General features: G+C 36.3%; 1 protein-coding gene across 3 annotated transcripts; it reads right to left on the reverse strand.

The window, feature by feature from the left end:
* Positions 1-1,430: 1,430 nt before the first annotated feature.
* Positions 1,431-26,348, reverse strand: LOC139971593 (enoyl-CoA delta isomerase 1, mitochondrial-like). 3 transcript variants are annotated; one of them, XM_071978216.1, is made up of 8 exons: positions 26,194-26,342; positions 6,482-6,603; positions 5,937-6,064; positions 4,855-5,001; positions 4,182-4,280; positions 3,494-3,575; positions 3,039-3,155; positions 1,431-2,538 (listed from the first exon to the last, which is right to left on the reverse strand). In XM_071978216.1, exons 2-8 carry the CDS (start codon positions 6,600-6,602, stop codon positions 2,354-2,356), a joined length of 879 nt encoding a protein of 292 aa, XP_071834317.1. In that variant the 5' UTR covers position 6,603; positions 26,194-26,342; the 3' UTR covers positions 1,431-2,353. The 3 variants fall into 3 exon arrangements, with proteins under 3 accessions (XP_071834317.1, XP_071834316.1, XP_071834315.1); XM_071978215.1 differs by lacking the exons at positions 5,937-6,064; positions 6,482-6,603 and adding exons at positions 24,536-24,663; positions 25,211-25,332 and having other exon boundaries at positions 1,445-2,538; positions 26,194-26,348; XM_071978214.1 differs by lacking the exons at positions 1,431-2,538; positions 3,039-3,155; positions 3,494-3,575; ... (2 more) ...; positions 5,937-6,064; positions 6,482-6,603 and adding exons at positions 16,667-17,883; positions 18,374-18,490; positions 18,847-18,928; ... (2 more) ...; positions 24,536-24,663; positions 25,211-25,332 and having other exon boundaries at positions 26,194-26,348.
* Positions 26,349-26,913: the final 565 nt, after the last annotated feature.

Here is a 26,913-nt window from a genome sequence, read left to right on the forward strand (position 1 = left end):
AACAAATAGCAATCTATTGTCTTCGACTGTATGTCACTTTTAGCATTACTGCACATAGGCTATATATATATATATATATATATATATATATATATATATATATATATATATATATATATATGGAAGATTGGAAGATTGCTACCGTTACTCCATTGTTAAAGAAAGCAGGTTTGAACCCTATCTATTCTAATTATAGACCAATTAGTAATTTGAGCTATGTTTCCAAGTTAGTTGAACGAGCTGTAGTTAATGAGATTGTCTCACATTGTTCATTACATGCTCCTTTTCCTGATTGTCAATCTGCGTACAGGCAAAATCACTCTACAGAAACTGCACTCATGAAAATACATAGTGATATATTGATGAATATGGACCAACAACAATGCACTCTTTTAATCCTGTTGGATTTGAGTGCAGCGTTCGATACTGTTAACCATGATATTCTTGTGAACATATTGCGTACCCAATTTGGTATTGTTAATAATGCACAAAAATGGATTGGCAATTATCTGTCTTTCAGAAAACAGCATGTATCTATAGAAAATATCTCATCGAAAGATTTTTCTTTGAATTGTGGTGTACCACAGGGCAGCTGTCTGGGTCCTATTCTTTTTCTTTGTTATGTTTCTCAGTTGTTTGCCATTGTCTCTAAACACCTTCTTAACGCACATAGTTATGCTGATGACACACAGTTATGTTTATCTTTCAATGCTGGTTCTCTGTTATCTGAGGAACGGGCTGTTCTGGCAATGTAATCACTTATCTTCGAAATAAGATATTGGATGATCAGCAATAGGCTTATGATCAATCATTCCAAGACTGAGTTTCTTTTAATTGGTACTCGCATCAAGTTGCTAAGACTCGGGTTCAGATGATAAAAGTAGGTAACGTGGATATTAAGCCATGTGATAGTGCAAAAAATCTTGGGGTTCATCTTGACAGCAACATGTCAATGGACATTCATATTGTAAAAGTTTGCTCAAGGGTATACCATGGACTCTATAACATTCGTCAGATCAGAAAATTCCTAGACGAGGACTGTACTAAAACTCTTATTAATGTTCTTGTAATTAGTCATATTGACTATTGTAATGCACTCATGATTGGTTTACCTGATTATAAGCTCCGTAGAGTTCAAATGGTACTTAATGGAGCGGCTCGGTTGATTTACGCTCTTCCTAAATTTTGTCACATTACTTTTACTTACAATCTCTTCATTGGTTACCTGTACAGCAACGCATTGAATTTTAATTAATCTTGCAAGTATTTAAATGTTTAAAAGGTATATATATATATATATATATATATATATATATATATATATATATACGTCAAAAGGGCAACGATGGTTCATTTAAATTATTTTGAACCTTGATTGTCTTGTCACTCGATGGTAAGAAATTGCAATAAACACACGAGACAAATAGTAAATTTCAGCCTTCTTGTTGACTACTATTAGACTATATATACAAGGTCAATTACACACAATACAATTACACACAATACAATTACAATTTGAATTTATGAATTAAATTAAGGTTGCTTCCATATGTATCCAGAGTGAGTGATCCACACCGCGAAAGTACGCTATCTTCATTTCAATAGTTATGAGCTTTGTCGTCTTTAAATTGAAGTAAAATCTATTTTACCTTGATCTGATCCGACTCGCTTAATGTATGTTTCCCGCGAGTTAAGTTGTACGAGTGTTCACCATAATCGTCTGCTGACAAGTTCCATGCCAACGCTGATTCGTTTATTTTTGCCGGTACGCTTTTCAACCTTAATATTGGTTACAGGCTTCCGAATCCACGGATTGTCACCTTCGCGTCCCAGCCTCCGATCCGGACAGCGCACCCCGAGTGACCCTCTGAGTACCCGGTACAAAAAAAAACTGTTACACAGACCATATTACCAAGGGTTACTGGTATTAGTAAGACCATTACATGGTTGCTATAGTATTAACCAGACCACACAGCTGGTTACTGGTATTAACCAAACCATTAACACGATCACTATAGTTTTAACTAGATCATTTGCAAGCATGGCTATTGGTATTAACCAGAAGGTTTATATGGTAACTGTTTTCAAGCAGACCATTACATGGTTCTTGGTATTAAACAGAACGTTTGCATGGTTACTGGTTTTAAACCAGATCATGACATGGTTTTTAGGTATTCATCGTATCATATACATGTTTACTGGTTGTAACCAAACCTTTTAGTTAGTTACTGGCTTTAACCAGATCATGTTTAATAACCGTACCCAACCCGGAGTGACATCATTTCGTAAGTTGTGACAAATATTTTCTTGGTTTTAATTGCACTTGTACAAGGTTCAATCCGGTCAGCCAACTTTATCCGCTTGGCCAAGGAACAGGTTTCCATCCTAAATATTGAGCATTTGTGTCCAATATACTCTCCTGTACGTGTTCAAGCAAGGAATATATCGTCATATTTGTAACGTCTTCTTGTTTTCGATGATTTAAATTCTCTGTCGTTTCTCGTCTCATCATATTCTTTGTGGAGATTCTGAGATCATCTAAGGTGGTAAAATATGGAAAGGAAGCATTACGTAATAGCTATCACATGTATGTGTGTGAAGTTTTAACCAGTTTGGCCAGTGAGTTGTTAGGTTTGACCAGGGCACTCATATTAACCCGCCGAGGCCCACTGCCCCGGCTTATCACGACCAGACCCCAACGTCGTTGCGTGGAAATCTCAGATCACAAAGCAGCCTTAGAAAAAACCTTATTCCATTTGGGAGATACACTAGGCAGAAGACTTGTTCAAGTCTAAATGTGACGTAATGAAGCCACACATGACTCGAATTTTTGTGTTTGCTTCATTTGTTACAATGTTTATTTTCTGTAATGGAGATTGCAATAATTTTTTGTTTGGTTTTGAAGTAGAACTTGGAAATGAGTTTCAGGAATGCGGGGTGGTGTGGGAGGAAGAGTGGGGGAGGGTGGGGGGTCACCGTATTCACCACTGAAACAGTCATATTATAACTATGTATTCCCCCATCAACAAGACCCTCACCTTCCATTGATGCTGATTCCTTCAGTCGTATCCTGACCGATGTCATCAGGTCATCTTTTGGGACTACCATATCCACAAGTCCGATCTTCTGTGCATCTTCTGGAGAGAAGATAGTTCCTGTGTGACGTGAAGATGAATAAAAGTGATCAGATACACTATCAAGAGAATTGACAAGTTTTCTGAAGTTTCTAAAGTGCTATATACTTGTTCATTGTCACCTCATAAACATAAACATACAAAATATATCTATGTTTATATATATATATATATGTATATGTATATATATATATATATATATATATATATATATATATATCGCATGCTCTCACCCACGATGGGTGCATGTTTTAAGTATCCTCTGACAACAGTTTTACTAAACGAGTTTTCGCTTGAGCTACGTTCTATGCACTATCGGGTATCATCTGTTCGATTTTGGTTTAAGACCCTAAATTTACCTTTTTGAAATGAACGTTCCGTTTCTTTGAATCCGATTAAATTAACCATACCGAACTTGACCCAGTTTGGTACCAACCAGCCCTGGAATGAAAAGAGAAAAAAGTGAGTTACGCAACCTTAAAAACGGTATCTCAGGTTTGCCTATTCATGTTATATCTTCTAACTTTTGTATACTTTACGCCTATGTTTATCAGTATTGGCTCCATTCATGATTGCAGCAGAATTTCAAATACTGATCAAAGACATTTCATTTTCACCTTTAAACCAGTCTGTTAACAGTGAGATAATTAATGATCTATACTTCAGCATTCGGAGTATTAGCTAGCGGAGTGTTAACATAGTGGCTAACGCCGGTGCCTTTCAATCATAAGGTCCCGAGTTCGAGTCACTCCAAGATAAATGTATGTCGTCTAGTAACAGAGTTGTTTGCAATTGACAATTCATAATCATGGACGTTAAATATGAATCTAAGAGACTGACTTCTTCGCGAGTTCCTGTTTACAGGAGGATCTAAAATACATACATACACATACATTCCTAATGTCTTAGGGTGAAAATCGTCCGGGAGAAAGTATTAGAACTAAAAAATATCTTTGAACATTGTGAAATAAGACACTGTTAACCCACAACATACGCGCTAATAGTAATATTGGGACTTTTTGTTTTTTTACGTGCATTTTAACTTACAGTTCTCGTTTCATCGTGCCCAATCACGTGATCTCCTTCCGCCATGACGCGAGAGTCACATGCCGTGGCCAGTGCACAGCCCGATGCTGTGGCGGATCCCTAGAAGAAGTAAAAGTGATCATTTACAGACATTTCATCATTATTGAGGGATATAAAATCCAATGAAAATATATAAAACAAAGTTTCATATAATGGTCATATGACACGGTTACGTAATCAAGTTTCCACACAGTGATAAGAAGAAGCATCGATTTCTATTGGTTTTATTATAAATAGAAATTAGGTAACCAAATTCACATCCGATATTTTTCTATTTCAGAATATGATACCGTTTTTAAATTCCCATGAATCAAACTTTGCAAGACCGAGTATGTCGGATAGGGTGGCTGGGGGAAAACGGAGCGGGGGGGGGTGGGTAGAGGGAGACGGGCGTTGAAAATGAGGGCTCACCCCTGTCAGGAATGTTTTTTGATCCAAATGTATTTGTCATGTCTGTATTGCAACAGGCAAATGTAAAGAGTTCGTTTGAACTCGCATAATTGCTTTGTGATAAAATGAATAAGTCTTATGTTTTATTTGCTGAACATGGTATTCCAGCCTGCACGTAAAGATCCTTTATTTGAGCAATTTCTCAAATAAATTGTTAATATATGACAAAATTTGGATTACTTACATTAATAGCAGCGACAGTGATGAGTGAAGATGCGTAAAGCCGCACCCATGTTTCTTGGTATAGAGACCAAAACTTGTAGATTTCATTACTAGGTTTTTGGCGAAGTGATAACATATCCAGTCCAGAACTGAAGATTCCGGTTACCCCCTGAATAAGGATAACGAGTGAAATGGAAAATGAAATATAACAAAATATTAAGTCTTGACTGCTTGCAACTTGGCCGAAAATTCAGTGAACAATATGATTTCGAAACTTTTTCTATTGCAGGAAGCGAAGAAGTGGCACTGCTGTGAAAATGTTTGAGTATATGTAACAGTATTCTTTTACTAATATATGAGGAAATATATATTCGTTTTCTTTTCCATATATAATAAGTGATATCACACGATATACACATATCAATGTTATTTAATCCAAGTTTTACTAGACTTCAAAAATTTTGATAAAATACATGCATGTATATAGGCCTTTTTGTTAAAGATCTGTGGCGTTAATGTCAACATTTCGATATAAATTTGTCTACGGTATTAATCAGAACAAATAGAAAACAATTAAAAAACATGTCACGTTTAGGTTTACCGATAAGTTCACTACATCAGATTAACCTATAGCACGAGATTCATAAAGTAGAGAATTATTTGGACGTGTTCTTTTCTGATTAGCATATCAAACCATTCCATTTCTTATCATCCCTAAACAGCTCATGTACTTAAAGCTTCATTTACAAATACTGTGTGTTCATTGTGTAATCTCAACTAACACTGACAAAGCATGCACCTTATTTAGAATAAGACTTTTCTTTAAGAAATGTTTATTCATTTTTTGTGACGAGAGTAAAGGTACATTTTTATGCGTTGCGACCCACAGTCTCGGGTGCAAGTTTTCTCTGTGACATCCGCAAGATTCGGCTATAATTTACTGGAAATTAAGAGAACACTTATATACCCATCTGGTAGTGTACATCATGACTATAACCAATGTACTAGAAAGTTCGCACGAACTGTATTTTAATGCGTGGTTGGACCGGGGAAACACAGAATTGATTAAATTTCCAAACTGAACCAAAATGATTGTCAACTTACCGATGTCAAGACAATCGCTCTATATGCTTTTGAGTCTTCTAATTGTTGCAATGTTTCTGAGAGAACTGTCAGTAGATTCGTGCAAAGTGAATTATCAGGCTCCTTTACCATTTTCAAGATTACAACGTCTGAGAGAAATTATTAGAAAGAAAAGGATATGCCAATCAAGTGAGGTTTCATTTCACAAAGTCTCGATTATATTTAATTGATCAATCAATTGATAGCCACTTTATCGAAGCCGAATGTTTCTCACTATACTCTCAATATACTGAGAGGATGACTCGAGGAATTAATTTTAGTATTGATATGCTACAAAGTCCAAGAAACACACAGGAAGAAATGAGAGCAATAGCAATATCTCTATAACTATATCAGTTTTCAAGACATCCATGTTTAAACATGCTGGAAGTTCAGAATATTCAATTTTAGGCTAAATAGTCAATGTTGTTAACATATATATATATATTCATATATATATATATATGTATGTAAATATATATATATAAATATTATATATATATATATATATATATTGCAAATATTACCATCAAATTCTTCATCTTTCTTTACTGTCAGATATTTTGATTGGCTAGAGATGTACCTCTTCATACATGTGTACCTATTACCAGGCAGGAGTAATCGAACAGTTTGTCGACAAAAAGCCATGCTGTAGAAAAACAGGACATTTGGTAAGTAAAAAAAATGTAAAATAAGCCGTTTTCTTTAAAATCAATTTAATCACCATATCAGAAGTAAATTAAACAGCCATCGCTGCATTTCAATAAAATGCCTTCCTTTCATTAATCCAAATTAAAATGTAAATTTATTTTGAGAGTTTTGTTAATAGTTTGATAGATTTTTTGGATTGCTAGATACCTAAGTGAGAACGATAGTGTCTGGAGATGTCTTTTTGTTTTCATTCTTTAATATTTGTTTACTACTACTACTAATTTTTATTCTATACGGTTTTTGGTCTAAAGTGTTAAATGTTCTAAAGTAGTTTGGCAGATCCAAATGGACGGACCATTGTATCCTTTACCAATAGCCGCTAAAAATCATCTTCAAAAGATGTAAAACTATATCAAATTATATAAATCATTGCATTTATGAAAGCAATATTAGTAACATTTTTAGATTAAACACTCAATATATCTCTTCTCCCCGAAATTTCCACCAGTAAGGACACGCTAAAAGAAACCTAGAATTATATAGTCAACATTATTAAAAAGAAGAAGAATATTAAACCATCCTCACCAAACCTTCCTCCTGTAAAGAGAAAGATGAGGGTGATGAACTGTTTCTATAACGGACCACGTTCAACGGAAAAGTCTTTGCTGAGACCAGACGCAGAAGATGAAGAAGTGGGGTTGGGGTGGGGGTGGGTGGTGATTTACATTAGCGGTTACTATGTGCAAGAATAGAAATTAGCATACAATGATTATCTTGGTCCCTAATGTAAACTTTGTAGTGAAGCAAACGGCACGGAACACAGTCTTAAGTGGTTGGAGGAACATTATTTTTCATATGGTAAAGTATAGTCCCTTCAGATTTGATGTTAATATATCAAGGGATGTCAGCTTGCATTTCGTGTCCATAGAAGGAATTGTAACTTGATATTTTCTGCCCATATATTTTAAGAGATAGAAAGGTGTTGAACCCATGGGCGCCCCCCCAACACATTTCGATGGGTGGAGGACACACTATCAAACATTCCCCCCCCCCCCACACACACACACACATGTGGAAAAAGAGTAGTGTCGTGGCTCTATATGGTTAGGGCTTACACATCTCACTGGGTTCTAATGTTCATGTCAATTGGAATCACTAATAAAAAAAAATAATCCACCAAAAATTAAGGCCGCATGAACTTTATTGCAGATTTCCTGAGTGACGAATTTGTAATTTCCTCCCGAAATCACGCAACTAGAAGTCTGCTATCCAGCCTGGCAAGTGCCATCTCCAGCGATCTGGCAGGTATTGAAATCTGAGATTTTCTTGGTACGCTGCGCGCCAACCGATGGTGGTGCTTCGCTTAGATAGTACTTACGGCCGAAATACTCGAATCGATTACGCCCCCCCCCCCCTCCCCCACGTTTCAAATCGGATTGACGCCCCTGATTGAACAGTTTCTTTATTGTCAACGACAGCTTAGCGCACGTGTAGTCACATGAACGAACCAACGAACCAATGAAACAATGAATCAATGGATTAATTAGAAAGCCACTGGATCTTATGACTACAATGGCTTCCACAACAATATGTCGAAAATTTGATACTCTCTGTCAGGATGTCATGTTTTCGTAACCTCGTCAAATATCGTATTTTCTTGACGTGTTGTCAACTTAAGTATCAAACTATGGAGTATATACAAGTTTACCATGCATTGGAAATTTGACAAGGGTGTTGTTTTTGGTTGGGTGAAGTTTGAAAGACATGTTTTGGTTGTTATCTTAACTATTGATGATCATAAACATTTAAGCGTGGACTGATGAACCAAGGTCATTATCGATTTAGACTCATTCGATCATTTCAGACAATTAACTTTGAGAAACTTGAAAAAAAAAATGGAGTACAAACATTAATGACAGATTTTTCTATTTTTGTATTGAGTTGCGATAAATCAACTACCCCCCCCCCTTTCCCTAGTGTCATCTTTTAAGCTTACAGACAAGAACATACATTTTAAAGCCTGCGTTGGGGGAGGGTAGGGGGTATGAATGTATTGCGTGGTGAGGAAATTGCTCTGCTGAGCTATAGCTATATTTACAAGTATCAAACACAGTCATTCTAAAATAAGAAAGAAACTACATTATTATTTTCAATGTAAGTATATATACATGTATAGATTAAAACAAACCGTAAAATCAAAGTCATGTTTATGCACGTATACCATTGTTAAGCATTACAGTAGTTTAATGTTTTGGCTTTATGTTCTTTAATTAGTAACAATATTAAAACAAAAGCGAGATGGTTCTTACCTTTCGTCTGTTTTCTGATTAATATCAAAACCGTCAATTTTTTCAAAGAAATCTCAACGGAGAGCATAAAAGTTTCTAAAAACGCGGTCAATTGACACAAAACACTATATGGGTGTACTGTGAAACATACTATTGACTCAAATGAAATATTATATAATATATATATTATTATTAGGGTAATCTTCAACAAAACCTGTTTACTGTCTGCGTTACCAGACAGATAGCACATGAGTCTACATATAAAACAAATAACATTCTATTGTCATCGACTGTATCTCACTTTACCATTACTGCATATAGGTTATATGTAAGTGTTTGTATGTATGTATATATATATATACATTTCAGACAATTAACTGAGAAACTTGAAAAAAAAAATGGAGTACAAACATTAATGACAGATTTTTCTATTTTGTATTGAGTTGCGATATTTCAACTACCCCCCCCCCCATCCCTAGTGTCATCTTTTAAGCTTACAGGCAAGAACATACATTTTAAAGCCTGCGTTGGGGGAGGGGAGGGGAGGGGGTTTGAATGTATTGCGTGGTGAGGAAATTGCTCTGCTGAGCTATAGCTATATGTACAAGTATCAAACACAGTCATTCTAAAATATGAAAGAAACTACATTATTATTTTCAATGTAAGTATATATACATGTATAGATTAAAACAAACCGTAAAATCAAAGTCATGTTTATGCACGTACACCATTGTTAAGCATTACAGTAGTTTAATGCTTTGGCTTTATGTTCTTTAATTAGTAACAATATTAAAACAAAAGCGAGATGGTTCTTACCTTTCGTCTGTTTTCTGATTAATATCAAAACCGTCATTTTTTTTTAAAGAAATCTCAACGGAGAGCATAAAAGTTTCTAAAAACGCGGTCAATTGACACAAAACACTATATGGGTGTACTGTGTTATGATGCAGCATGTTACTTTAAAGGTTAACTACGCTAATTGATGTTATGCAATTCTTTAATGGTGTATTATTATGCTAATTTGTAGACGTAGAGCACAATCAATGCAGTTCTAAGCTACGGTCGAGTAACCTCACCGAATGTCATATATATTAGTTTTCAAGGAGTGGCTCTGGCTCTTCTCCCAGTGGCACCAACCTGTACGTCACGCCACGTAAAACGACTATGTCTGCCTAGCCCTTACTAAACCTACCTTTTCCGTTCCGGCCTTTCTTCACCATGTCAACCACGCTGTGTGTGACATACTCTTAACTCTCTTTTGGATACCATTCTTCTGAACTTATTATTTACCTTACCCGTCCTGTTCTCTATACCGGAGCTGTTATTTATACGAAAAGCGCCTTCCGGAAGCTTCCAGACACACCCGCACTACGGTTACAGACTACCCTGGGATTTGACACCCCGACGGAGAGCCCAGCGGTAGCCGAGGTACCTTGCGTGCGCGCTAAGTTAACTTTAAGTATTAAGGCATGTAATGTATTTATGCTAAGTTATATATTTTTGTTACCAAGAGACACGCATTAGATTCTTTTAAAACAAAACCTCTCTAACCTACTTTATTGTGTTCGTTTCCCAAACCATGATATCTGGACTTCGTAACAGATATTATTTGGGGGCCTATCCGGGAAACGAACAAATTGGCTAAACTTGCAAAATTTTTCAAAAATACCAGATTAGCAAAATTTGCATCTAATTAGTGTCTCTTGTCTTATAAGTGTTTCTATATGTATGTAATAGCGGTGTATTTATATTTCGCTATGGCCTTTACAACGGCTGAAGCATTTGTATCACATACTGAATTGACTATAGAGAATGTAGATGATTTATCCAAAGATAATCTCCTAGACTTAGCTAAGCACCTTAGTATCGTAGTACCTCCAGCTGCTAAGAAACCTCAGTTGAATCGTATAGTTGGTAATCATTTACTAAAATGGGGTTTCATCAAAGGAAAAGGGGAGGATATGCCAAAATCTAGTGAAGAAAGTGAAGAATTAAAGAAATTAACAATCCAATTGAAGATTAGGGAACTAGAATTGCAAAACGAAAGAGAGATACGTGAAAGTGAAAAGTTAAAGATAGAGAACGAATTTAGACTGAAGGAATTAGAACATGAAATGGCTCTTAAAATGCTGGAAACGAAAAGTCACATAGGGCAATCTTCATCGTCTTTTGATTTCTCTAAGAACATAAGGCTAGTTCCTCAGTTTGATGAAAATGACGTAGACAGATTTTTTACATCGTTTGAAAATTTGGCGAGAAAGTTAGGGTGGCCTAACAAATATTGGACCACATTGCTTCATAGTGTATTCACAGGAAGAGCAAAAGACGTTTACACGTCATTGTCGTACTCTGTAGGTTCAGACTATTTAAAAGTCAAAGAACGAGTCTTAAATGCTTATCAGCTAGTACCAGAGGCATATCGTCAAAAGTTCAGAAATACAAAACGCAAAAGTCCAGATCAAACGTATGTAGAATTCAGTAGAACAAAATCGGAACTATTTGATAAGTGGCTTGCTTCTAAGAAAGTTGGAGTTGATTTTGAGCTATTAAGAGAGTTAATTTTGATGGAAGAATTTTGTAACTGTCTTCCAAGGGAGATTAGAACTCATCTTTCAGATAGGGGGGTAGAGCAAATGGAGAAAGCTGCCATTGTTGCAGATGATTATGAGCTGGTTCACAAGAGTTCATTTGGTCAATCCCAGAATCCCAGAGTTCCAAATTATTTCAAAGGAAAGGGCAAATATGGGAGATCAGGAGAGGGCAATGATTCTGACACAAGAAGGGGTAGTTTTGGAAATGCAGGTTCCAGAAATACGCCCACGTGCAGTTTTTGTCACAAAATTGACCATGTTAATGCAAGTTGTTTCAAACGGTTGAGAGAAATTGAAAAGCCAACGGCGTTTATTGCCAGTAAACAAAAGTTAATTATGGGATCCCCACTCATTCAACCGAACTATGTTAAGGACAATAGCATATTTTCGAAAAGCAAGCTTTCTAGTAGTCAAATTGAGAAAATTAGGGCAAATCTGAAACCACATGGCTACGATAATTTTATGTCAGTTGGCACTGTTACTAGGCCAGGCACTAATGATTTTTCAGAAATTCATATATTGAGGGATACAGGGGCATCACGTTCTTTGATGTTGCGTAATGTGTTTTCCCCAAGTCATGGCATAGAAACCAGTCCAATACATGTGTTAGTAAGGGGTATGGGAGAGGATACCGTGAGAGCCCCCCTCGTTAAACTTCAGCTCGATTGTGAGTATGTCTCTAAGGTAGTCGAGATAGGAGTAGTAGAGAGGTTGCCGGTCGACGGTATAGATTTTCTCCTTGGCAATGATATTGCTGGTGGCCAAGTCCACACTTCCCCCTGTGTCCATGTATGTAACCAACCTCAGTCTAATGAGGAAACAGAACGGTTGTTAACAGAATTTCCTGGTATTTTTCCGGCTTGTGTAACAACTCGTTCTATGGCTCTTAAAGCACCTAATGTGAATGATACTAATGTTCCAACAGGTGATGAATGTTTCCAACTGGCAGGAACATTCTTTGAAAATCTTAATGATTTATCTCGAGAAAATCAATTTAATAAGAATCCAGCAAAAAATGCTGATGTTGTCAAACCATTGGTTTTAGATCAACAACACTTGATCGAAAGGCAAAAAGCTGACGATCAAATCAAGAAACTTCTGCAATCGGTTCATACTGAACAGGAGATTTCTAAGATACCAGTAGGGTATTATATGTCAAAGTCTGGGGTGCTTATGCGAAAATGGCGGCACCCAGAAGTAGCAGCCAATGAAGAATGGCTAGTTTTTCATCAGATTGTTGTCCCGTCAGATTACAGGGCTCAGATCATTCAGGTTGCTCATGACCATGCAATGTCAGGTCATTTAGGCGTTAGGAAGACTAGAGATCGCATACTGCGGCACTTCTTCTGGTCAAAGTTATATAAAGATGTAAGTGAGTTTTGTAGAAGTTGTAAAACCTGCCAAATTGTAGGTAAACCAAACCAGAAAATTAAGAGTGCTCCCCTCATTCCTATCCCCGCAGTAGGGCAGCCTTTTGATAAAGTTATCATTGATTGTGTTGGTCCATTCCCCAAAACCAGGTCCGGTTTTATGTATCTTTTGACGATAATGGACGTGGCTACCAGATACCCTGAAGCAATCCCACTTCGAAATATTTCGGCAAAATCTGTTTCTGATGCACTTTTGAAGTTCTTTACCAGAGTTGGACTTCCTAGGGAAGTACAACATGATCGAGGTTCAAATTTCATGAGCGGGTTGTTCTCAGAAGTATTGCAAACACTAGGTATTCGGCAAACGGCGTCATCTGCCTACCACCCCGAATCCCAAGGTGCACTAGAGCGTTACCACCAAACCCTTAAAAATATGCTAAAAACGTTCTGTCACGAAAGTCAGATGGATTGGGATAAAGGTATCGACTTTGTGGTATTTTCAACTAGAGAAACACCAAATGAATCTACGGGTTTCAGCCCCTTTGAGTTAATTTATGGGCATGAGGTTCGTGGGCCTTTGAAGTTAATGAAGGAAAAGTGGTTGACAGATTCGCCTGCTGAGGTCAATGTACTAGATTATGTATCAGATTTGAATGAGAGAGTGCACAAGGCTAGCAAATTGGCAAAGGATAATTTGTTAAAGAGTCAAGATCGAATGAAGAAAAGGTTCGATCAGAAGTCAAACGAAAGAAGTTTTCAGACTGGGGAAAAGGTCTTAGTTTTACTGCCAGTACACGGTGAACCATTGCGTGCTAGATTCTCTGGACCGTATCGTGTTGCAAAGAAAATTAGTGATGTGAACTACATTATTGATACTCCTGGACGGCGTAAGTCTAACCGTCTGTGTCACATTAACATCAAAGTTGAAATCGTATCATGAGAGGGGAGAAGACAATTTTTGTGTGATGTCAGTAGTAGAGGATAATGGTGATGAGACAGAATTGTTGGGAAAGTACTTAAAAGTGACAAAAACGAACTCTGAAGTTCTTTGCAATCTTGACAGCAAGTTAGGTCACCTACAGCGGAATGAAAGGGAAGATCTGAAACGGTTAATCTCTTCGTTTCCAAGTATTCTTAACGATATTCCAGGAAAAACAAGTGTATTGTTCCATGATGTTGATGTTGGGGATGCAAAACCAATAAAACAACACCCATATAGACTCAATCCTTCAAAGCTGCAGGTGGTTAGGAAAGAATTGAATATATGCTTGAGAACGGGATTATTTAGTCATAGCCCTTGGTCTTCACCTATATTACTAGTACCCAAGGAAGATGGATCCCAAAGGTTATGCATAAATTATAGGAAAGTAAATTCAGTGACAGTCACCGATTCTCATCCTATACCTCGTCTCGATGATTGCATCGATCGTATTGGGAATTCAAAATTTGTGAGTAAATATGACTTATTGAAGGGATACTGGCAAGTCCCCTTAACTAAAAGAGCTAAAGAAATTTCGACTTTTGTGACACCGGATGGTGTATGGGCATGTAATGTAATATGTTATGCCTTTTGGCATGAAAAATGCACCAAGTACGTTCACCCGTCTCATGAACATAGTTTGTAAGGGTCTTAAAGGGTGTGGTACCTATATCGATGATGTTATTTTATATTCTGACAGCTGGCAATCTCACATAGAACAAACCAAGGATTTTTTTGAGAGACTTAAGAGTGCAAACTTAACAATAAATCTAAACAAGAGTGATCTAGGAAAGGCTTCCGTTACGTATCTTGGTCATGTTGTGGGAGGGGGCAAGGTTTTACCCAAAACAGCTAAGGTTGAAGCAATTTATAAATTTCCAGTTCCTTCAAACAAAAAGGAACTAATGCGTTTTTTGGGAATGACAGGATTTTATAGGAAATTTTGTCCGAATTTTGCAGATGTGGCCAGTCCACTCACTAGCCTATTAGCAAAGAAAGTTAAATTTTTATGGTCAGAATGTTGTCAGACCGCATTTGAGAATCTTAAACTCATTCTTATAAGTGAGCCTGTACTTGCGGCTCCAAATTTTAAGATATCATTCAACATGACTATCAATGCAAGTGACGTCGGAGTCGGCGCTGTATTATTTCAAGAGGATGACCAAAAATTGGAACATCCTGTTATTTACTTTTCCAAAAAATTAAATCAAAGTCAACGAAACTATTCTACAATTGACAAGGAAGCATTGGCTCTTATTTTATCTGTAGGGCATTTTGAAGTGTATCTTAACGGTCCATATCAAACTGTCGTATACACCGACCACAATCCATTGGTTTACATTAATAAGTTTAAGAACAAGAGTGCACGTTTGATCAGATGGAGTATTTTCCTCCAAGGGTATGACCTAAAGATAGTTCATATACCTGGAAAGGAAAACATATGTGCAGACGCACTCAGCCGTGTCGGTTAATTGTTTATATATGTGTGTGGTTAAAGTGTTTTTAATTTGTGTAATTATCATCACATGCTAAGTGTTTTCAAGGGAAAAAGACTCCCTTTTTGGTTGTATTTTTCCACTTTATGGGGGGGGGATGTTATGATGCAGCATGTTACTTTAAAGGTTAACTACGCTAATTGATGTTATGCAATTCTTTAATGGTGTATTATTATGCTAATTTGTAGACGTAGAGCACAATCAGTGCAGTTCTAAGCTACGGTCGAGTAACCTCACCGAATGTCATATATATTAGTTTTCAAGGAGTGGCTCTGGCTCTTCTCCCAGTGGCACCAACCTGTACGTCACGCCACGTAAAACGACTATGTCTGCCTAGCCCTTACTAAACCTACCTTTGCCAACCACGCTGTGTGTGACATACTCTTAACTCTCTTTTGGATACCATTCTTCTGAACTTATTATTTACCTTACCCGGTCCTGTTCTCTATACCGGAGCTGTTATTTATACGAAAAGCGCCTTCCGGAAGCTTCCAGACACACCCGCACTACGGTTACAGACTACCCTGGGATTTGACACCCCGACGGAGAGCCCAGCGGTAGCCGAGGTACCTTGCGTGCGCGCTAAGTTAACTTTAAGTATTAAGGTATGTAATGTATTTATGCAAAGTTATATATTTTTGTTACCAAGAGACACGCATTAGATTCTTTTAAAACAAAACCTCTCTAACCTACTTTATTGTGTTCGTTTCCCAAACCATGATATCTGGACTTCGTAACAACTGTGAAACATACTATTGACTCAAATGAAATATTATATAATATATATATATTAACATTAGGGTAATCTTCAACAAAACCTGTTTACTGTCTGCGTTACCAGACAGATAGCACATGAGTCTACATATAAAACAAATAGCAATCTATTGTCTTCGACTGTATCTCACTTTACCATTACTGCATATAGGTTATATGTAAGTGTTTGTATGTATATATATATATATATATATACATATATATACATATATATACATATATACATATATATACATATATATATACATATACATATATATATATATACATATATATATATACATATATATATACATATATATATACATATATATATATACATATATATATATATATATATATATATATATATATATATATATATATATATATATATATATATATATATATATATATATATATATATATATATATATATATATATATATATATATATATATATATATATATATATATATATATATATATATATATATATATATATATATATATATATATATATATATATAATTTAAATGAAACTTCGTTGCTCTTTTGAGGTATATATATATATATATATATATATATATATATATATATATATACCTCAAAAGAGCAACGAAGTTTCATTTAAATTATTTTGAACCTTGACTGTCTTGTCCTCCGATGGTAAGAAATTGCAATAAACACACGAGGCAAAAAGTAAATTTCAGCCTTCTTGTTGACTACTATTAGACTATATATACAAGGTCAATTACACACAATAGGCCTAAAATTTGAAATTATGAATTAAATTAAGGTTGCTTCCATATGTATCCAGAGTGAGTGATCCACACCGCGAAAGTACGCTATCTTCATTTCAATAGTTATGAGCTTTGTCGTTTTAAATTGAAGTAAACAATCTATTTTACCTTGATCTGATCCGACTCGCTTAATGTATGTTTCCCACGAGTTAAGTTGTATAAGTGTTCACCATAATTGTCTGCTGACAAGTTCCATTCCAACGCTGATTCGTTTATTTATGCCGGTACGCTTTTCAACCTTAATATTGGTTACAGGCTTCCGAAACCACGGATTGTCACCTTCACGTCCCAGCCTCCGATCCGGACTGCGCACCCCGAGTGACCCTCTCAGTACCCGGTACAAAAAAACTCTGTTACAAAGACCATATTACCAAGGGTTACTGGTATTAGTAAAACCATTACATGGTTGCTATAGTATTAACCAGACCATACAGCTGGTTACTGGTATTAACCAAACCATTAACACGATCACTATAGTTTTAACTAGATCATTTGCAAGCATGGCTATTGGTATTAACCAGAAGGTTTATATGGTAACTGTTTTCAAGCAGACCATTACATGGTTCTTGGTATTAAACAGACCGTTTGCATGGTTACTGGTTTTAAACCAGATCATGACATGGTTTTTAGGTATTCATCGTATCATATACATGTTTACTGGTTGTAACCAAACCTTTAAGTTAGTTATACTGGTTTTAACCAGTTCATGTTTAATAACCGTACCCAATCCAAAGTGACATCATCAAGTTGCGACAAATACTTTCTTGGTTTGATTAATTGCACTTGTACAAGGTTCAATCCGTTCAGCCAACTTTATCCGCTTGGCCACGGAACAGGTTTCCATCCTAAATATTGAGCATTTGTATCCACTATACTCTCCTGTACGTGTTCAAGCAAGGAATATATCGTCATATTTGTAACGTCTTCTTGTTGTCGATGATTTAAATTCTCTGTCGTTTCTCGTCTCATCATATTCTTTGTGGAGATTCTGAGATCATCTAAGGTAACGTGGTAAAATATGGAAAAGAAGCATTACGTAATAGCTATCACATGTATGTGTGTGAAGTTTTAACCAGTTTGGCCAGTGAGTTGTTAGGTTTGACCAGGGCACTCATATTAACCCGCCGAGGCCCACTGCCCCGGCTTATCACGACCAGACCCCAACGTCGTTGCGTGGAAAATCTCAGATCACAAAACAGCCTTATAAAAACCTTATTCCATTTGTGAGATACACTAGGCAGAAGACTTGATCAAGTCTAAATGTGACGTAATGAAGCCACATGTGACTCGAATTTTTGTGTTTGCTTTATTTGTTACAATGTTTATTTTCTGTAATGGAGAATGCAATATTTTTTTTTGTTTCGTTTTAAAGTAGAACTTGGAAATGAGTTTCAGGGAAGGTGGGGTGGGGGTGGGGGGGGCTCACCGTATTCACCACTGAAACAGTCATATTATATATATGTATTCCCCCATCAACAAGACCCTCACCTTCCAGTGATGCTGATTCCTTCAGTCGTATCCTGACCGATGTCATCAGGTCATCTTTTGGGACTACCATATCCACAAGTCCGATCTTCTGTGCATCTTCTGGAGAGAAGATAGTTCCTGTGTGACGTGAAGATGAATAAAAGTGATCAGATACACGATCAAGAAAATTGACAAGTTTTCTGAAGTTTCTAAAGTGCTATATACTTGTTCATTGTCACCTCATAAACATAAACATACAAAATATATCTGTTTATATATATATATATATATATATATATATATATATATATATATATATATATATATATATATATATATATATATATATATATATCGCATGCTCTCACCCACGATGGGTGCATGTTTTAAGTATCCTCTGACAACAGTTTTACTAAACGAGTTTTCGCTTTAGCTACGTTCTATGCACTATCGGGTATCATCTGTTCGATTTTGGTGTAAGACCCTAAATTTACCTTTTTGAAATGAACGTTCCGTTTCTTTGAATCCGATTAAATTAACCATACCGAATTTGACCCAGTTTGGTACCAACCAGCCCTGGAATGAAAAGAGAAAAAGTGAGTTACGCAACCTTAAAAACAGTATCTCAGGTTTGTCTATTCATGTTATATCTTCTAACTTTTGTATACTTTACGCCTATGTTTATCAGTATTGGCTCCATTCATGATTGCAGCAGAATTTCAAATACTGATCAAAGACATTTCATTTTCACCTTTTAAACCAGTCTGTTAACAGTGAGATAATTAATGATCTATACTTCAGCATTCGGAGTATTAGCTAACGGAGTGTTAGCATAGTGGCTAACGCCGGTGCCTTTCAATCATAAGGTCCCGAGTTCGAGTCACTCCAAGATAAATGTATGTCGTCTAGTTACAGAGTTGTTTGCAATTGACAATTTATAATCATGGACGTTAAATATGAATCTAAGAGACTGACTTCTTCGCGAGTTCCTGCTTACAGGAGGATCTAAAATACATATATACATACACACATACATTACTAATGTCTTAGGGTGAAAATCGTCCGGGAGAAAGTATTAGAACCAAAAAATATCTTTGAACATTGTGAAATAAGACACTGCTAACCCACAACATACGCGCTTATAGTAATATTGGGACTTTTTTTCCGTGCATTTTAACTTACAGTTCTCGTTTCATCGTGCCCAATCACGTGATCTCCTTCCGCCATGACGCGAGAGTCACATGCCGTGGCCAGTGCACAGCCCGATGCTGTAGCGGATCCCTAGAAGAAGTAAAAGTGATCATTTACAGACATTTCATCATTATTGAGGGATATAAAATCCAATGAAAATATATAAAACAAAGTTTCATATAATGGTCATATGACACGGTTACGTAATCAAGTTTCCACACAGTGATAAGGAGAAGCATCGATTTCTATTGGTTTTATTATAAATAGAAATTAGGTAACCAAATTCACATCCGATATTTTTCTATTTCAGAATATGATACCGTTTTTAAATTCCCATGAATCAAACTTTGCAAGACCGAGTATGTCGGATAGGGTGGCTGGGGGGAAAGGGGGAGGGGTAGACGGAGACGGACATTGAAAATGAGGGCTCACTCCTGTCAGGAATGTTTCTTTGATCCAAATGTAGTTGTCATGTCTGTATTGCAACAGGCAAATGTAAAGAGTACGTTTGAACTCGCATAATTGCTTTGTGATAAAAATGAATAAGTCTTATGTTTTATTGAGCAATTTCTCAAATAAATTTTTAATATATGACAACATTTGGATTACTTACATTAATAGCAGCGACCGTGATGAGAGAAGATGCGTAAAGACGCACCCATGTTTCTTGGTATAGAGACCAAAACTTGTAGATTTCATTACTAGGTTTTTGGCGAAGTGATAACATATCCAGTCCAGAACTGAATATTCCGGTTACCCCCTGAATAAGGGGGAAACAAGGGAAAGGGAAAATGAAATATAACAAAATATTAAGTCTTGACTGCTTGCAACTTGGCCGAAAATTCAGTGTACAATATGATTTCGAAACTTTTTCTATTGCAGGACAAGAAGCAAAGAACTGGCACTGCTGTGAAAATGTTTGAGTATATGTAACAGTATTCTTTTACTAATATGAGGAAATATATATTCGTTCTCTTTTCCATATATAATCAATGATATAACACGATATAGCAATCGGGAGGTTCGGGGTTCGATTCCCGGCCGGGCCATAGTAAGGTGGGTTTTTCATCCAAGAGCAATCTACGGTTTTCCCATCTGAAATGGTTTTCTAAATTGAAAAGATTCCAAATTTGAGTTAAAATGTTGAATTGGAAGCCACCCGACGTGTAAGTTGTAATCCATAAGCCCTTGCGGGCTTCTCCCACATTTGTGGTCGCTTAAGCGTCGTAAAAATAACTGCTGATTATTATATTGATTATTATTATATTATATACCCATATCAATATGGTTTAATCCAAAGTCTACTAGACTACATTAATGTTGATAAAATACATGCATGTATATAGGCCTTTTTTGTTAAGGATCTGTGGCGTTAATGTCAACATTTCGATATAAATTTGTCTACGGTATTAATCAGAACAAATAGAAGACAATTAAAAAACATGTCACGTTTAGGTTTACCGATAAGTTCACTACATCAGATTAACCTATAGCACGAGATTCATAAAGAAGAGAATTATTTGGACGTGTTCTTTTCTGATTAGCATATCAAACCATTCCATTTCTTATCATCCCTAAACAGCCCATGTACTTAAAGCTTCATTTACAAATACTGTGTGTTCATTGTGTAATCTCAACTAACACTGACAAAGCATGCACCTTATTTAGAATAAGACTTTTCTTTAAGAACTGTTTATTCATAATATATTTCACATTATAAATCCGTTGTATCACATGCATAAACAAAACTGAACAAAATGGGAAACTACACCAAGGTATAGCTTTTTTTATGTGGATCATTGTTATTATTATTATATGTTTATAATTATTATTTATTATTGTTATTCTTTTGTTTATATCAATTTTTTACAATATTTTTATTTGCATTTAAAAATCAAATGCTCGAGGGACCATTTTCTGCCTGCCACCCGTAAGAAGATGTTAAATAACATTCGAAAACTGACCAAATGACTGACCGAAAGCAAAAGCATGAGTTAATATATAAAACTCCTGATATATGAAACATTCATCATACCAGATGAACAATTCACATGTATGGAACATTCTGGTATTTCCTTTTCTATATTAACGAGCCGTAATTTTATCATTTTTTTGTGACAAGAGTAAAGGTACATTTTTATGTGTAGCAACCCACAGTCTCGGGTACCATTTCCCTCTGTGACCCGTAAGATCAATTTCGTGCCCATCCCTGCTCATAATGGACGGTTTGAATTAGACATCCGCATGATTCGGCTATAATTTACTGGAAATTAAGAGAACAGTTGCAGTGGCGTAGCTACGGGGGGGGGGGGCCTGGGGGGGCCGGGGCCCCCATGAAATCGGCTGGCCCCCCCACTGGCCCCCCACTGGGAATGGGGTAAAAAAAATTGTAAAAAAAAAAAAAAAACTCATCAGTGGGATTCACTAATATTTTTTGTTCAATAATTTGGGAAATAGAGTTACACAATTTTCTCGTCTGCATCTGGCAGAATAAGAATAATACAATATCTGTAGTAATCATGAGAATGGTCATACAGCATGGCATGGCAATGGTTGATGCGACGGTTGCGACCATACACCACGAACCTTGTGCATGTGCTGCGCGATATCGATATCTACCAATACATGTTATCGGTCATCGATTGGCACAAAAACCCAGATTCTGATGACAGCTGCCTCAAGAAACCCAATAAATGGCCTAATTAGCACCGAGCCACCAATGTGGACCATTACCGAAACATCGATGCGTGTTAGTCTTCCATCCCCTTCCTCTAATGCTATTTAAGTCCACATGTGGGCATTTCCTGCAAACCTACTGGGAGCCCACAGGGGTTTGAGTTGGGAGAAAGGCCTTGACACCTTGAAACAACAAATGATGCCAACCATAGGCGTACGAGGCGGGGGTTGCAGGGGGGGCAGACTGCCCCCTAAATTTCCAGAGGACAAGAAATTCGGGCAAAAGTCCTGAAAAATTCGGGCAGCCTAAGAGGAGAAAAATTATATATATTTTTTCTCCTCTTAGGCTGCCCGAATTTTTCAGGACTTTTGCCCGAATTTCTTGTCCTCTGGAAATATATATATATATATATATATATATATATATATATATATATATATATATATACATACATACATACATACATACACCCATACATACATACATACATACATACATACATACATACATACATACATACATACATACATACATACATACATACATACATACATACATACATACATACATACATACATACATACATACATACATACATACATACATACACACATACACACACACATACATACATACATACATACATACATACATACATACATACATACATACATACATACATACATACATACATACATACATACATACATACATACATACATACATACATACATACATACATACATACATACATACATACATACATACATACATACATACATACATACATACATACATACATACATACATACATACATACATACATACATACATACATATATATATATATTATAAATATGCAGTAGCTTGCCCGAATCTTTTTCAAATTTTTGCCCGACAATTCCATGATTTTCTTTATTTAGCATCATGATGCCCGAATATTTCCGTGTAACACCACCGTAAGCGCAGTTCATCTGGGCTACCACGCTTTTTGCACGATCAATTTTTTTTCTTCTAACTAGTCAATTGTATACCTGGACCAAGGGCGGCGGAACCGGGGGAAAAAGGAGGCACGTGCCCCTCCCCCACTTTTCCTCAGGTTAGAAATGTGCCTTTTTTCTACATAAAAATTGAGGTGCCTCAAGTTAGCAAGAGGCCAGGGAACCAGATTGAACACTCGGGAAGGGCCGTTTCCGGCCATCTGAGGGATTTGTAAAACCAAAAATTTTCTAAAAGTACGCTCCGCGCCAACCGATGGTGGCGCTCCGCTCAGATAGCCGTGCATACAACTTTGCAAAGTGCTTCCGCCGCCCTTGACCTGGATATCCCCGACATGAGTGTATAAAAGTAACATTTTCTTTTTCATGGATGGTTGGGGGGGGGGGAGTGTCTACAAGCCTAGAAGTACAGGTTTATCATATTCTTTGTTATATTTTATACTTTTTTGTGAGACAAATTGCAGTCTCACCCGACACAGCGACATTATCCCGCCTACGTGTCATTGAACAATGTTTTTCTGGAGGTAGCTGAGTACTGTGTTAAATAATAAATAAGGTAACTAAATATAGCAGCTTAAAAAATATACTGTCCCATTTTTCCCCTTCAAAGTGATGTTACCATTTTTTCTTCTTCTAAATTACCAAATTTTTGGGGAACTGTAAATTTCTAAAACGTGAGATTATAAAATAAAGAATGTTTAGATGCAACTTGCAAGGCCTCAGAAGTGCCGTTTCCGGCATTGTGTGCCAAAAATTTTCTTGTTCGCTACGCGCCAACCGATGGTGGCGCTCCGCTTAGATAGTGTCACGGGAACTTTCGGGCACAAAAATCTCTGCCCCCCAAACTGAAATGGTCCCGTACGCCTTTGATGTCAACTTCACTCAAGTTAAAAGTCTGGCTGAATTGGCAAGGCCAGTCAGCATGAAAGAGAAAATATTTTTTTGCATTTCTGTCACCAAAGTTGCACATCTTTTTGGTTGCTATTTTGCCTCACAGGTGCCATCTCCTGCGATCTGGGGGGTGTTGAAATCTCAAATTTTCTCTGTACGCTCCGCGCCACCCAAGGTGGCGCTCCGCTCAGATAGTAACCTCCGCCCCCCCCCCACAAGAAAGAACAGCCCCCCATGGCCCCCCCACTCAAAAAATCCTAGCTACGCCACTGAACAGTTGGATACCCATCTGGTAGTGTACATCATGACTATAACCAATGCACTAGAGAATTCATACGAACTGTATTTTAATGCGTGGTTGGACCGGGGAAACACATGTGAATTGACATAGTTTCCAAATTGAACCAAAATGTTTGTCAAACTTACCGAAGTCAGGACAATCGCTCTGTATGATTTTGAGTCTTCTAATTGTTGCAATGTTTCTGAGAGAACTTCCAGTAGATTCGTGCAAATTGAATTATCAGGCTCCTTTACCATTTTCAAGATTACAACGTCTGAGAGAAATTATTAGAAAGGAAAGGATATGCCATTCAAGTGAGCTTTCATATCTTAAAGTCTGGATTATATTTAATTGATCAATCAATTGATAGCCACTTTATCGAAGCCCAATGTTTCTCACTATACTCTCAGTATACTGAAAGGATGACTTAGGTATTGATATGCTACATAGTCCAATGAACACAAAGGAAGAAATGAAAGCCAACAATGTCTCAATAACTATATCAGTTTTCAAGGCATCCATGCATCTTTAAACATGCTGGATACCTCAGATATATGAAGTTAAGCTAAAAAGTCGATCTTTATATTTATTTTAAATATTTATATATATATATATATATATATATATATATATATATATATATATATATATATATATATATATATATATATATATATATATATATATATATATATAAATATATATATACATATATATATATATATATATATATATATATATATATATATATATATATATATATATATATATATATATATATATATATATATATATAGATATATACATATTGCAAATCTTACCATCAAATTCTTCATCTTTCTTTACAGTCAGATATTTTGATTGGTTAGAGATGTACCTCTTTATACATGTGTACCTATTACCAGGCAGGAATAATCGAACAGTTTGGCGACAAAAAGCCATGCTGTAGAAAAACAGGACATTCGGTAAGTAAAACAAAATGTAAAATAAGCCGTTTCAATTTAATCACCATATCAGAAGTAAATTAAACAGCCATCGCTGCATTACAATAAAATGCCTTCCTTTCATTAATCCAAATTTTAAATGTAAATTTATTTTGAGAGTTTTGTTAATAGTTTGATAGATTTTTTGGATTGCTAGATACCTAAGTGAGAACGATAGTGTCTGGAGATGTCTTTTTGTTTTCATTCTTTAATATTTGTTTACTACTACTACTAATTTTTATTCTATACGTGTTTTGGTCTAAAGTGTTAAATGTTCTAAAGTAGTTTGGCAGATCCAAATGGACGGACCATTGTATCCTTTACCAATAGCCGCTAAAAATCATCTTCAAAAGATGTAAAACTATATCAAATTATATAAATCATCGCATTTATGTAAGCAATATTAGTAACATTTTTAGATTAAACACTCAATATATCTCTTCTCCCCCCAAATTTTCCACCAGTAAGGACACGCTATAAGAAACCTAGAATTACATAGTTAACATCATGAAGAAAAGAAGAAGATATATTAAACCATCCACACCCCTCCTTCCCCCTGTAAAAGAGAAAAATGAGGGTGATGAACTTGTTAAAGGTCACCTATAACCGACAGCGTTCAACGGAAAAGTCTTTGCTGAGACCAGACGAAGAAGATGGAGAAGTGGTGTTGGGGTGGGGTGGGGTGGGGTGGGTGGTGTCGGTTGGGTGGGGTGGGTGGTGATTTACACTAGCGTAAAACACTTGATTGGACTAATCTTCATTTGAGTAGACCGCTCGAACTGAAACTTTGTTGTTAAAATTATTATAAAAGAAATACTTACGTGAATAACTTAAGTTTGAAAGTGCGTGCTATCCTTCATCCAAGAATCAACCTTGACGAAAGGACGTTTAAATCGTTACTGAAAGATTGACTAATGCGGGTTATAAATAAAACAAAGAAAAATATAAAGTTTATATGATATAAAAATTACTCATTCATTCTCGGGTACATATGAAATGTAACGTTGACATTATTGTTGCTATCTTGGGATATATAGCAAACAAACTGATAAGGTCTGCGTCTGTATTTATTTAGAAGTTAATTCGTCTTTTATTTTTGGAAGTACCTTTGGACTTGAAATAACTATTGTCCTCGCTTGGCGGTTACTATGTGCAAGAATAGAAATTAGCATACAATGATTATCTCGATCCCTAATATAAACTTTGTAGTGAAGCAAACGGCACGGAACACAGTCCTAAGTGGTTGGACGAACATTATTTTTCATATGGTAAAGTTTAGTCCCTTCAGTTTTGATGTTAATATATCAAGGCAGCCGGCATTTCGTGTCCATAGAAGGAACTGTAGCTTGATATTTTCTGCCCATATATTTTAAGGGATAGCAAGGTGTTATACCCATGGGCGTCAATCCTGAGGAGGGGCGGAGGGACACGCTCCCCCCCCCCACATTTCGATGGGTGGGGGAAACACTATTAAATACCCCCCCCCCCCCCACATACACACACACGTGTGGAAAAAGAGTAGTGTCGTGGCTCTATTTGGT

Source organism: Apostichopus japonicus, chromosome 8 (assembly GCF_037975245.1).
Source record: "Apostichopus japonicus isolate 1M-3 chromosome 8, ASM3797524v1, whole genome shotgun sequence".
Classification (NCBI taxonomy): Eukaryota; Metazoa; Echinodermata; class Holothuroidea; order Aspidochirotida; family Stichopodidae; genus Apostichopus; species Apostichopus japonicus.

Excerpts from the sequence above, each read along its gene's own strand:
- LOC139971593 (XM_071978216.1), bottom strand. The coding sequence starts at position 6,602 with ATGGCTTTTTGTCGACAAACTGTTCGATTACTCCTGCCTGGTAATAGG. Across the intron at positions 3,576-4,181 it reads GGCACGATGAAACGAGAACT|GGCTGGTTGGTACCAAACTG; the intron begins GTAAGTTAAAAT and ends TTTTCATTCCAG. Across the intron at positions 2,539-3,038 it reads GGAATCAGCATCAATGGAAG|ATGATCTCAGAATCTCCACA; the intron begins GTGAGGGTCTTG and ends TTACCACCTTAG.